This window comes from Pleurodeles waltl, chromosome 3_2, assembly GCF_031143425.1.
Source record: "Pleurodeles waltl isolate 20211129_DDA chromosome 3_2, aPleWal1.hap1.20221129, whole genome shotgun sequence".
Taxonomy (NCBI): Eukaryota; Metazoa; Chordata; class Amphibia; order Caudata; family Salamandridae; genus Pleurodeles; species Pleurodeles waltl.
In genome coordinates, this window is record NC_090441.1 from 31,975,683 (window position 1) to 31,990,506 (window position 14,824).

General features: G+C 43.4%; 1 protein-coding gene across 1 annotated transcript in view; it reads right to left on the reverse strand.

The window, feature by feature from the left end:
- NUP88 (nucleoporin 88) overlaps window positions 1-14,824 on the reverse strand; it is a 249,669-nt gene that overhangs the window by 185,904 nt on the left and 48,941 nt on the right. The window contains exons 5-7 of the mRNA XM_069226670.1: window positions 9,718-9,891; window positions 7,439-7,625; window positions 6,891-7,041 (exon numbers count right to left, since the gene is read on the reverse strand). Coding sequence (XP_069082771.1) covers window positions 6,891-7,041; window positions 7,439-7,625; window positions 9,718-9,891 — 512 coding nt within the window. The remainder of the gene's footprint in view (window positions 1-6,890; window positions 7,042-7,438; window positions 7,626-9,717; window positions 9,892-14,824) is intronic.

The following is a 14,824-nucleotide window of genomic DNA, read 5'->3' on the forward strand; positions in this document are numbered from 1 at the left end:
GTACAAGAGGTTGTCCTCCCAGTAAACTCTGTGAGAGTCACTGACATCCCCATTTGCTTGTTTCACAGCTTGCTGTCTTAGACCCTCTAGTGTGGGACAGGTATGCTGTGCCACACTCAGCTCCTCCCTGGCAGGCCCCCCTTTACCCAAAAGCTCAGCAGTGTCTGCTTCCAGCTCCTCTGGTGTAGGTTCTGCACAGGGTGGAAATTCTTCTTCCTCAGAAATAGAATCCACTGTAGAGGGAGGGGTAGTAGGTAGTGCTTTACTTCTACTAGCCCTAGCTTTAGGGAGCACTTGGTCCATTGTTCCAGGATCCAAGTCACCCTGTCCTTTTTGCTTTTTGGCCTGAGCCCTGGTTAAAGCAAAAATATGCCCTGGGATGCCCAGCATTTCTGCATGGGCCTCCAACTCCACATCTGACCAAGCTGATGTCTCTAAATCATTCCCTAGTAGACAGTCTACAGGTAAATCTGAGGCAACCACAACTTTCTTTGGACCAGTAACCCCCCCCCCCCAGTTGAGATTTACAACAGCCATGGTGTGGCTAAGTGTGTTGTTGTGAGCATCGGTTACTTGGTACTGGTGACCAAGTAGGTGTTGTTCAGGGTGGACCAGTTTCTCTATTACCATAGTAACACTGGCACCAGTGTCCCTGTAGGCCTGAACCTCAACACCATTTATTAGGGGCAGTTGGTTGTACTTATCCATGTTAAGGGGACAAGCAACCAAGGTGGCTAAATCAATAGCCCCCTCAGAGACTAACACAGCCTATGTGGTCTCCCTAACAAGACCAACCCCAACTAAATTACCAAAAGTGAGCCCAGCTACTCCCTTGGATTGGCTATTAGTAGGTTTGCTCCCACCACCACTGCTATTACTAGGGGCACTAGGTGTAGCAGCAGGGGTTGTAGTGGTAGGAGGCTTGGTGCTTTTCTTTGGACAACTGGGATCTGTTGTCCAATGGCCTTTTATTTTACATAAATAGCACCATGGTTACTTTTCTTTGTTTTGATTAGAAGAGGATTTGGGCCCACCACCCCCACCAGAGTGTTTTTGTGGGCCTGATGAAGACTCATTTTTAGATTTGTCCCCACCCTTGTCAGAAGACTTACCATCCTTCTTCTTGTTGCCATCTTTGTCACCCCCTGTATGAACATTTCTGTTCACCCTTGTTTTGACCCATTTGTCTGCCTTCTTTCCCAATTCTTGGGGAGAGGTCAGATCAGAGTCCACCAAGTACTGGTGCAACAAATCAGACACACAATTATTAAGAATATGCTCTCTCAGGATCAAGTTATACAGGCTTTCATAATCAGTAACTTTATTGCCATGTAACCACCCCTCCAAGGCCTTCACTGAATGGTCAACAAAATCAACCCAGTCTTGTGAAGACTCCTTTTTGGTCTCTCTGAACTTCATCCTGTACTGTTCAGTGGTTAAGCCATAACCATCCAGGAGTGCATTCTTAAGAACTGTAAAATTATTGGCATCACTTTCTTTCACAGTAAGGAGCCTATCCCTACCCTTTCCACTAAATGATAGCCATAGGATAGCAGCCCACTGCCTTTGAGGGACATCCTGTACAACACAGGCTCTCTCAAGTGCAGCAAACCACTTGTTAATGTCATCCCCCTCCTTATAAGGGGGAACTATCTTGTGCAGATTCCTAGAATCATGCTCTTTTGCAGGATGACTATTGGGAATACTGCTGCTGCCACCATGGGTTTCTAAACCCAATTTCTGTCTTTCCCTCTCCACTTCTAAGGACTGTCTATCCAAATCCAGCTTTTGCTTCTTGAGCTTCAGTCTGGTTTGTTCCACTCTCAATCTATTGAGCTCCCTTTCTAACAATCTGTCATCAGGGTGGGTGGGTGGGACATTCCTTGAAACAGAAGAATGGTGAGAATGTACAGAAGGAGAACCATCCCTTACAGAGGGCATCCTAACAGCTTGGTTAACAGAAACATCACTTCTACTATGATGTGAAGCAACACTCTTGCCCTGATGTGAGACAACACTATCAGTATGGTGTGACTCTACCTCAGTACCAACTATGCTAGGCTGTCTTGTAATGGGCAGGCTAGGAAGATTCTTTCCTGAATCTTTTTCTAGGGTAGTCCCTGGATCAGATTGGGAACCATTAGCTACTTTTTCAACAGATGGGGCACCTCTGGCCTTATCCTGTTCTATAAGCATGTTAACCAACAGTTCTCTGGGGGGATTCTTACCTACACTTATACCTCTTTCTATGCAGAGACTCCTTGCTCCTTTCCAGCTAAGGTGATCATAAGCAAGTTTGGACAGATCAACAGTTTGGCCTGTGCCAGACATTTTTAAAAAGAGTTAAAGTGATAGAAAAAGGAACAAAATGTTTGTCAGAACTTTTAGAAAGACAGAAAAAAAACTTTTACAACTTTTTAAGAACCTTTTGAAAGTTTAGAAGTACTTTTCAGCACTTTAGAAAAGAAGTGAGAAAAGAAATGCAAAACTTTTTGGTTAGGTGTACATACACTGAACTTGTTTTGTATATTTTTCTCTTATGAAAAGTACAATGACAAAAGTGGTAAGTAGTTGCAAGCACTTATCCCACCACTGCACAACCAATGTAGGAGGCTGGACTGGCTTGTAGTGAGTACCTAGGGGTACTTGTACCTTGCACCAGGCCCAGTTATCCCTTATTAGTGTATAGGGTGTCTAGCAGCTTAGGCTGATAGATAATGGTAGCTTAACAGAGCAGCTTAGGCTGAACTAGGAGACGTGTGAAGCTCATACAGTACCACTAGTGTCATATGCACAATATCATAAGAAAACACAATACACAGATATACTAAAAATAAAGGTACTTTATTTTTATGACAATATGCCAAAAGTATCTAAGTGAGTACCCTCAGTATGAGGATAGCAAATATACACAAGATATATGTACACAATACCAAAATATGCAGTAATAGTATTAGAAAACAGTGCAAACAATGTATAGTTACAATAGGATGCAATGGGGACACATAGGGATAGGGGCAACACAAACCATATACTCCAAAAGTGGAATGCGAACCACGAATGGACCCCAAACCTATGTGACCTTGTAGAGGGTCGCTGGGACTATTAGAAAATAGTAAGGGTTAGAAAAATAGCCCACCCTAAGACCCTGAAAAGTGAGTGCAAAGTGCACTAAAGTTCCCCAAAGGACATAGAAGTCGTGATAGGGGAATTCTGCAGGAAAGACACAAACCAGCAATGCAACAACGATGGATTTCCAGTCGAGGGTACCTGTGGAACAAGGGGACCAAGTCTAAAAGTCACAAGCAAGTCGGAGACGGGCAGATGCCCAGGAAATGCCAGAGGTGGGTGCATAGAAGCTGCTACTTGACAGTAGAAGCTGAGGTTTCTGCAGGAACGACAAGGGCTAGGAACTTCCCCTTTGGAGGACGGATCCCTCACGCCGTGGAGAGTCGTGCAGAAGTGTTTTCCTGAAGAAAGACCGCAAACAAGCCTTGCTAGCTGCAAGTCGTGCGGTTAGCGTTTTTGGATGCTGCTGTGGCCCAGGAGGGACCAGGATGTCGCCAATTGCGTCTGGGGACAGAGGGGGCGTCGAGCAAGACAAGGAGCCCTCTCAGAAGCAGGCAGCACCCGCAGAAGTGCCGGAACAGGCACTACGAAGAGGAGTGAAACGGGGCTCACCCGAAGTCGCACAAAGGAGTCCCACGTCACCGGAGGACAACTTAGAAAGTCGTGCAATGCAGGTTAGAGTGCCGTGGACCCAGGCTTGGCTGTGCACAAAGGATTTCCGCCGGAAGTGCACGGAGGCCGGAGAAGCTGCAAAAGTCGCGGTTCCCAGCAATGCAGTCTGGCGTGGGGAGGCAAGGACTTACCTCCACCAAACTTGGACTGAAGAGTCACTGGACTGTGGGAGTCACTTGGACAGAGTTGCTGGAATCAAGGGACCTCGCTCGTCGTGCTGAGAGGAGACCCAGGGTACCGGTGATGCAGTTCTTTGGTGCCTGCGGTTGCAGGGGGACGATTCCGTCGACCCACGGGAGATTTCTTTGGAGCTTCTAGTGCAGAGAGGAGGCAGACTACCCCCACAGCGTGCACCACCAGGAAAACAGTCGAGAAGGCGGCAGGATCAGCGTTACAGAGTTGCAGTAGTCGTCTTCGCTAATTTGTTGCAGTTTTGCAGGCTTCCAGCGCGGTCAGCAGTCGATTCCTTGGCAGAAGGTGAAGAGAGAGATGCAGAGGAACTCGGATGAGCTCTTGCATTCGTTATCTAAGGAAATCCCCAAAGCAGAGACCCTAAATAGCCAGAAAAGAGGGTTTGGCTACTTAGGAGAGAAGATAGGCTAGCAACACCTGAAGGAGCTTATCAGAAGGAGTCTCTGACGTCACCTGCTGGCCCTGGCCACTCAGAGCAGTCCAGTGTGCCAGCAGCACCTCTGTTTCCAAGATGGCAGAGGTCTGGAGCACACTGGAGGAGCCTTGGGCACCTCCCAGGGGAGGTGCAGGTCAGGGGAGTGGTCACTCCCCTTCCCTTTGTCCAGTTTCGCGCCAGAGCAGGGCTGAGGGGTCCCTGAACCGGTGTAGACTGGCTTATGCAGAAATGGGCACCATGTGTGCCCATGAAAGCATTTCCAGAGGCTGGGGGAGGCTACTCCTCCCCTGCCTTCACACCATTTTCCAAAGGGAGAGGGTGTAACACCCTCTCTCAGAGGAAGTCCTTTGTTCTGCCATCCTGGGCCAGGCCTGGCTGGACCCCAGGAGGGCAGAAGCCTGTCTGAGGGGTTGGCAGCAGCAGCAGCTGCAGTGAAAGCCCGGGAAAGGCAGTTTGGCAGTGCCAGGGTCTGTGCTAGACCCGTGGGATCATGGGATTGCACCAACGATGCCAGGATGGCATAGAGGGGGCAATACCATGATCTTAGACATGTTAAATGGCCATATTCGGAGTTACCATCGTGAAGCTACACATAGGTGGTGACCTATATGTAGTGCACGCGTGTAATGGTGTCCCCGCACTCACAAAGTCCGGGGAATTGGCCCTGAACAATGTGGGGGCACCGTGGCTAGTGCCAGGGTGCCCTCACACTAAGTAACTTAGCACCCAAACTTTACCAGGTAAAGGTTAGACATATAGGTGACTTATAAGTTACTTAAGTGCAGTGTAAAATGGCTGTGAAATAACGTGGACGTTATTTCACTCAGGCTGCAGTGGCAGGCCTGTGTAAGAATTGTCAGAGCTCCCTATGGGTGGCAAAAGAAATGCTGCAGCCCATAGGGATCTCCTGGAACCCCAATACCCTGGGTACCTCAGTACCATATACTAGGGAATTATAAGGGTGTTCCAGTAAGCCAATGTAAATTGGTAAAATTGGTCACTAGACTGTTCGTGACAATTTTAAAGAAATGAGAGAGCATAACCACTGAGGTTCTGATTAGCAGAGCCTCAGTGAGACAGTTAGTCATAACACAGGTAACACATTCAGGCACACTTATGAGCACTGGGGCCCTGGCTAGCAGCTAAAACAACATATATACAGTGAAAAATGGGGGTAACATGCCAGGCAAGATGGTACTTTCCTACAGGCTGGCACTAGGTATTATATGGAGCGAATCAACAAGCAGACACCTGTCTTTGTACTAATTGGAGCACAACTGAGAAAAGATTTTGGAGCAAGTTTCTGCCTGTGCCCAAGTCAAGCTCTCAGAGGGAAAGGGAATACATGTTTAAAATAGCACTATGTGAATTGACCAGACGCAAAGTCAGTGATCAATGAAATGCCCAAAACAAACAAGTACAGGAAGACCGAAAACAACCCTACCACATGTGGGAATAACACAAGCATATTTTGTCTTGTTGAGACACTTAACAAAAGAGGGTAAAACAAAGATTACTGCAATACCAGGTTTATGGGAGCTTTTACTGGAGTAAATTATTTCTTTTGAGCTCGATGTCAAGACTAACATTGGGGGTGGGGACGATTCTATAGCCCATATTTTCCTGTTTCGCTTGATGGCAGCCTCCCTTTGAAATGTTTTAATTTTCACAGATGCCTCAGGTTCTCTTCACATGCTTTTGTTCCTGCTTTGAATGGTTGGGACTTTCTCTTAACTCAAGCTGGCTCACTATTTTTCCAATCTCAAACATGCTGTTAAAAGCACATTTCTGCTCTTTCGCCAACTGTGTCCTTTTCTACTTTAACCACCTCCATTTTAAAAACCTTATACTTCCACCTAATTGTTGATTACATCAAGTCCTTAGTTATAATGACCTCTACCTAGTCTATTTTTCGGTATAGCACCTAAATGGCAGCATGAAAATTTTCCCCTTTACATAAATCTGTCATTTAGTCTGTCTCCAAGCTCTGCATTTCCTCAGATGCTCAATGGAAAGCATTATGGGTTCAGGTTAATATGTATGTACGCATGCATGCGTAGCTGCCCCTAGCTAGGGAGCAAGAGTGCAATAAACAAGGAGTGAACCCATGGATACAGTAAGGAAGAGCAGTCAAGGATGAGGACTCCTATTGTGTGGAGATGTTCTTTGAAGAAACAAGTCTTCATCTTTTTCTGAATTGCAGGAGGGATGGGAAAATTTGGGTGTTGACCAGAGTGTACTTACAGGTCCTCGGAACACAGAGGCATAAAACACCTTCTGGTTTTACTTTATAGCATTCAAAGCAACTGGAACCAAGGCAGTTCCGGAGAAATTACAGCTTGCCAGGGGACAAGCTTACAAATTCACTTGTAAAATGAGCTTGCTCAGTGATTGATCTAAAACCATGAGTAACTGGTTGCATGCCTTTTTCCCCTCACGGGATTTGTGGGTGGGGGGGGGGGGGGCAGCGCTCTTTTAACAGGATATTCGCCTGGCAGAATGAATTTACAATGACACCTACCTTTGTGCAAGCGGATTGGGCATGAGAAATCAGACTCCAGCGAATCTTCAGTCTCCACAGAAACAACCTTCAGAGCAAGTTCCAACTCAACACATTCAAATACGTACAGGGAGGGGATGAGATCGGAGCGCTGGTCCCAGGATTTCTCTGTCTACAGGAAGCATAAATATATTTTTATTTTTACTCAACATCTTTCTCAAAAGCAAACAAAAAAAAAAAAGCAAACATGCATATTATTGAGAGGCAAGAAAATGAGAAGGTGAAGGTGACACAGGCAATTTCTTTTCGTTTTTCACTGCTATGCATTTTTTCTATATACCTTTGTTCTCCTACCCATAACAACATATTCCGCTGCATTTATTACCTACACTCAGCCTTTACACACTTGCCATTCATGCACATTATTCTGCAGCCTGTATGTGGTGGGGTATACTATTTAAATAATTTTAACAAACAATAAGTGATTATGTTATTTGCTATTTGATCTGCTCAATGAGCAGCAAATGGTTGAAAGCAAAGTACACAAATCACAGGGTAATTGCACAAACCGTCTGTTCATCATCCTCTTCAGCCTCCAACACCACACAGTGATACAGCATTCCTGATTCAGTGGCAATCACCAAGATGTTGGGAACACAGGGCAGGCACAGCACAGCACAAGCATCGTAGCCGTAGTTATCTTCTGCGGCAGGGTGCATAGGCAAAGGGCCCAACAGCTTCCCAAGATTTCCCAAGCTGGAAGGAAATGTGGAGGAACAATGTTTCTGCTCTTACAGCAAGCTATATATTGCAATTTCAAAATGTAATTTGCAGATGTACACTGACAGATAAACCATCAGCAACCAGGAATATGTTTTTTTGCTGTGCCACGCAGACATGTACAATGGGCTCATCAAGACAAGCCTTCAAGCATGGGCTACGAAATGGCCTAGGAATACATTTAACTACTATGGAATCTCGCTAGAAAGTTTTAATAAAATTATTTAAAGTTTAACTTCTAAGAAGGCCACATGAAGCATTGGATAATCTACCTTGTTATTAGAAGTAAGTGCTATGAGCAAACTCGATGCATTGTGTTGTCACCACTTTTCACAATAACCTGCAGCAGTATGAACTTTCCTTGTCTTTGAGCATCTCTGAGTTGCAATATTTAATTACTGCAAGGTGGGTAACCAATATGGCATGGCCAGGAAGAGGATGAAATGAATGCTGGGATGCAGAAGAAGAGAGGATACTACCATCAGAAAAAGCAAGATGTGCTACAGGGATGAAGACTAGCAATTAGATACATAACATATTACTGACTGGAGCAAAGACGGATAACTCACCCAACTGTCCCGGGTTGCCCTGTGTTACTATAGTCCTAAATAAGACGCTCATGGGCAAGATGCATTCCCAGGTATTCTCACTAATGGGCCATCCACAGCGACTGGGTTTGATTTGTCAAGAGAACAGCAATGTTGTAAACAACAGCAACAGGAAAGATGTTGGAAGAGTAATCCCTTTAGTCGACAATTCCAGTAACACAGGACCTTATTAGCAGGAGGTGAGGAGGACTCAGGGACTTGGAGCAATCAACACTCAAGGCTGTACATTCATAACACACCTTTGGATAAAAGGAGAGGACTAATAATACAGCTGTATAGAGGACTCTTAGGAAAATCTGGCCCTTTACCTGAAAGGCTTACAGACAAATTGAAAAAGAGTGGGACAAAATGTTAGTGAACCCCCATAAAGTATCCCAAAATGCCAGATTTAAATACGTTCAATTTAATTTCCTACATGTGGCTTATTTGACCCCCAAATGATTGGCAAGAATCATACCACAATATACTTTTAGCTGCCCCCGACTGTGAAGCTGATCAGGCAACGTTCATACACATGGTATGGGTATCCCTGGAGATAGCAAAGCATGGGAGAAGTTACAGAAACATGACAGCAGTGATAGGTAGTATAACTCTAGACACAATAGAAATCTGCAACTGAATGCTGTAGTTTTCTACACACCCCCAAGATGGTAAAGCAAGCTTATTATTCCTAGACCTTGCATTATTGTTGGTAAAAAGAACCAACACAATTAGATGGAAATTGAGATCACACAAATTATGACAAGAATCTCTAGGACGTTAGCACTCCTTCATTAGAGAGCAACAAAAACTAAGTCCCTTCACAGCGGAGACTGAACATCCACCAATAAGCAAGCCTGTTAACATGGCACAGGACTGTTGAGTGAGGGTACAACAGTAACATGGTATAGTGAGTTTCATACCCCATTTTCTACCCACTTTGCTTACAAACTGATATTGTATAGCTGAAAAGTTTAGAAACAACACACCAGGGCTTAGACCTGCTTTGTTATTTGGTATAGAGTTGAGTAAGTTAAGGCATGGTTTTACACATGTACAAGCAGATATGTGGTAACAAACACAAGAGTGTTAGGAACCCTGGGATGGTTGGGGGGGGGACAAAAACAATTTTGATGTGACCGGCTGAGCATCACATGACGGGCTGAATGCTTTGTATTGAAATGTAGGATTTGTAACTTCCTGATGTGATCTCCTGTCAGACAACAAATTGAGTGTTGCTGGCGTACATTTGGAAGTGCGTTAGATGATGAACTAGTACGTACGTAGACAGGACGTAAATGAACAATTAATACAAGTTGAATAACCAACTGGCTCTGAAGCCACAGGCCATCACGCTTCTCCACACCAATGCAGGGTCATCCTACTCAATAACATGCAGCAATATGACATTTAAATAAGTGTTTTACTGTCTATAAAGCACAACTGGCAATACAATGGTATTGTACATTAATAATCCTTACTTTAGGGTAAGGTTGATATACAAAAGGAAGGTCTCCCCATTTTCGTACAAGATGTAGATGGGGTAGGCCATCACCTCCTTCCCACTGTGACCCATAACAGTCTTCGGAACAGCTACAAAGGGACCAAAGTCAAAGGCCACAGCAGTCTCGCCTAGTGAAGCTGTGTACGAGCGTCTGTAAAATAAAATGAAACACTGTGGGTCAAGTTAGATCTTACATGAATTTCATCCCCTCCAACCCTGGCCACATATGCAGGAGTACCATCATTTCTTTCACACTTCGTTCTTTCAAACCCTTCATACTGTTCACAAACACATCACATTGTGCTCTTGTTAAAGCATGGCTATGAAGCAATTCTATTCCTGGACAAAAGATACGTGCAAGCCCCCATTCATTACTTTAGTCAATTTTCTCAAAGGACATTTCAACAGTATTGTTCTATGTGCAGTTTTTTTCCCCCTCTCATATCATTAAAATTAAAGTATTTTATCCTCATTCTGGGCTGTTCACAAACACCCCTCTTGGTGAAGACAGAGTCCGAGGTCCATGCCTGGAAACGCTCAGTCCTCTTGTCTCAATAATTCAACCTACCTCGTCCTAGCACTTTACTTGCAGCTGTTAAACAAGTGAATAGAATCCCTGTGCAGTGTAAAAAGTGTATGTTCTGTGTTATTTAATAACATTATAAAAGGGAACAGATATTAAGTGTTGTCAGGGGAGGACATCTACCTCTGATCTTATCAGGAAGTGAATAGCATGTGGTGTATAAAGCCTGAATAATGAAAATAGGTCCATGCTAATAAAAAGCATTGGTTAACCCACTCAATAGGGCCTTTTCAGCAATGAGTAAAGCAATAACAAATGCCTGCAGCAATACAAAAAAAGGTTGTTGTGTATACAAAGCACGGAGGTGCTAAAGAAATAAAAATGCAATGGTGAATGTATTTTTTCAGATGCAAAATAGTCCCTCATGCATTCTAACAAAGGTGAAATACATTCAAACAGCTAACAGAAAGAAAATGAGACCAAAATTTCCTGTGTTATCCAACATGTGACTGATATCCCAAGCCAATGGCTGAAGGGTCCGGAGCCAAAAACCCCAATGGCTGAAGGAGGCTTAAACAAAGCCCCTTGCAGTAAGTACCACATGTTCACCATGAACGCTGCAAGCCCCACTACGCAATAAAACAAAAAACAAAAATTCTAACCAACTTCACTGCACTTTTCTCATAATTTGACTAAGAACATTTCACTGTAATGATGAAATGCTTTTATTCATTTACTAGGTGTTGCAAGTTTCTGACAGTAATGGGCCAACAGTTATCAATTAAAATCAGATCTTCACAGGTTGCCCTGTCACTCCCAAAACAACCACAACAACTCACTCATTGAAAGTAATTTCATTGGATCTTCAATATAGTGATTTCTAATATATGCAGTAAACCGTTTTTTATTGTAATTCTTTGGTTCGTCTTGAAAGGAAGGTGAGAGATTTGGGGAATTTACTTTTAGAATTCCATGACACATTTATGACATTTTCTTTCTTTCTGTGTAACCATGAGTATGTAGGTTTGTTCCTATACCCAACAATAAATCTGTATTCAATTTCAAAAGCTCCAACAATAACTGCTGCATCCATGGGAACAGTATGGCCTTTTCTGATCTCAATTGCTAAATCTGAAGTATCGACGTAAGGTACTGTAGCATTGGTACAGCATTTCATGTACCTGACAAAGCCACAAAGTGCTCAGATTTACATTCCTTCCTGGGTGTTCATTTGGAAGTGTGTGTAGTGAAAGGTTGTTGGAAGCGGCATGTACTATTGCACAACATGGGAGTTGTAGTCTGAGGTGACAGATGTACAAGAATATTTTCCAAACATGATGCAATAACTATTTCATTACATATGCATATATGTTGCGGAAAGAGCACAGATAGCTGTATATATTATTTGTTTATGTTTTTAACTGAAAAAGAGCCCTCCACTGAATTCCACTAATAATAAAGTCTATCAAAATATTGGGCAGGCTTCAGCGTGTCATGTGTTGCAATTTAGAAAGTCAGTCCCAAAGTGAATCTTTTGCAGGTAGGTTGTCCATTACATTTCAACAAAACTGTGTGATATATGGCAGTGGTTCCCAACCTTTTGACTTCTGTGAACCCCCATTTTGTCATTACTGGAGCCCGGGACCCCCACACTGAATCATTACTGAACGTTGGGGACCTAATCTTTTATTATTATTTAATTGGACCACAGGTTAGGAACCACTGATGTATGGCATTTCTCTGAAAGCGGTTTCAACTATGGACTAACTGGACTTCACGATCACCGAGGCAAGATCATGCATATGTCACTGAACAGCAGTAACTTTATTCTTGATAACGAAAGAGTCTGTGCAATGTGGTGCAGTGGCTTCGGCAGAAGCAGTCAATGGAGCTCATGATGCAATACAGCACAAGATAAGAATTTAAAGTGCTGCATTTCATAGGCTAAAATAAGGCTCTCATTGGGTGGGAGGATGATGACGAAAGATGCAGAGGCTATCACCCCCTCAGTTATAGGAAAAGCCAACCAAACAGGTCTCAATGCAGCCCCATTCCCAATATACCAGGATTTTTAAAGATACAATTGTTTGTGATTTCCTTCTTAGAAACGTTCTCATTCAATAAACTTTATTCAGTTCATAACTGTCGCCCACCCTCCCCGTTCTGCCTGTACTATGTGCCCCCCACCCGAAGGCACAGTCCCTCCACACCCTTTAGCAGGTGATACAAATACACGCATTCATGAGTCATCTGTTATATATGTAGTGGTATGCTTGGTTAGGGATGTATGCGACTCAGTATGTTTTTTGTTTCCATGTTTTAATATATGTCGCTAACTCAACTATTTGTTTTGGCCTCCTCCGTGCCTTGGGTCTGTAACACGTAAGATCTCTGCATTACTCTCTTTAAGGCGTCATGTGGTACAGGGGTGCGGTCTATCTGCATGTACCACGTTGCCATGGTGCTTAGCTTTACATCTTCCTATCGGGAGAAGGATTATATCGAGGCAAGTCCCGGACACTTTTCTTCTTGTTCCGGGGTGCAGCTTCACTCTGCACAACTGTTTGTTGGTAATAAACAGCCCGCCGAGGCTGTTGTCTTCGAGGGATTCCAGACTATATCACCAGGATTGTTCCCCTGCCTTCATATTTGTGGAGCCCAGGGGCAATTACCCCCATACCTGTTTACCTTGGATATCCCAATTCAATCCCCAGGATTGTTTCCCTGCCACATCCTTTGGAATCTAAGGCAATTACCTACCACCTTCCGGGTTTTTCTCCATGTTTGCTACCTATTTACTTCAACATTGTTACTATGCCCTTGTCTGATTTGGATTGTTTGTTCAGGAGGAATTTTCTCCTTGGTGTCTTTTTTTTCTGGATATAATCGAGACTTTCTTCATATGAAAACACACATTCCAGAGGTCCCTTTTTGAGACTTGAGTCTGTACTCAGTTATCCTATGATACCTAAAAGGATGAAACTCTTGTTTTACATTCTTCACTGTCCTGGAGGATTAGGAGGATGGTGTTTGATCATTTTGTTGTGGCTGGTGAGAGTGTCTCCGAGTACACATGGAGATTGTTGCATAGATTATTTGCTGTACTTACCTGATATTTTGTGCTTATGTGTTATAGGAACTTGTGTCCAGCTCAACGAGTTATCCTGAGAAAGAACAGGACCTTCCTGAAGTAAGAGCAGCATGCCCTTTCGGAAATAACTCCTCCCTTGTTTTATTTCCCCCTAAGGGCTAAACTGCCCACTCTGGTGTATTCAGGTGTGGAGGATTAGCCTGGAGGTGAAAGGACTGACTATCTCGGTTTCTGCGGATGCTGGTATTCAGGTGAGTGGGACCATGACAATATCAAAATAAACCACAAAAAGCATCACATCAAAGCATTCAGGTTTTTTTTTAAAATCCATGCATATATGACATAATTAATACTGATAATATGTTAAAATTATCCCCCCAAAAAAGAATCACTTTACAAAGTGTAAAAATACTGCACAAAGTTCATTTAGACTCTACACCACTACACCAGTTCATGATCTATTGCACTGCATCCTCTGACTGATTCATTTAATCTTCTACACTAATCAGTTTCCCTTGTACAAACCTTTGAAAAGAACATGGCTACATAGTAACAAACTGACACATCTTTTAGATCATACATGAACTGTTCTTGTGATAATCAGTAATACTTTCTTTTTAAAGGGGGTTTAAGATATTGCTTTCTATGTCCTAAATAAAATCTGCACAAAAAATGCAATGTGCAGAGTTGACTCTTCCGATTTATCATCATAGAGACATTTGTGGATCAAGGAACCCCGCCCTTCTTTCTTTGGAAATGGCACCATACGGTTAATGAAAAGAAGACGAAAAAACCTGACAAGCTCTCTGTAGTAGATGTTACAAGTTAAGTTGAGGTACAGTTTGCATCCATACTGGGCAGTCAATGACAAATATCTTTCCACAATTACCTTGTGGTGATCAGACAAGGCCTTTTTTCTTGGTAAACTTTAAATACATAATCCTTAATGACCCTTTTGGTGAAGTCAGTTATAGCCTACCGATGTACCCAGGGATCCCGCGCGGTCTCTCCAAACCCCCTCAATGTATTCATAATAAACCTTAACCAGGTGATTTTATGTGCCTGGTCGAGACATAAAAAATCTTTTATATTTGACCACGTACAATGTGACTCTTCTTTGGGCCCTACTGAGTGCCTGTCATGCTATTTAGATTTGACCATCTACTCCATTTTATGCGAGTGACTCCAGTCTATGCCCTGCTGCAGCTGCAGGGCAAGCCAGGCGTTTTTCCTTACAAAACTTGTTTTTCTCTTCACCAGCAAAGTGTCAGACAGTGCTGGAACATATTATGTGGGATACGGACTTGATAAGAGTTCACAAGGCTGATACTGTTTTTTAACCAGAGGAATGTACGAATCTGTCTCAGAACAAACGTTGGGAGCCTGGCCAGCTTCTATGAGTGTTTTTGATCCAGATGAAGTACAGCCTGTATTTAGTTTCATAACAGAGGGAAGGGGGTTTCTAGAACC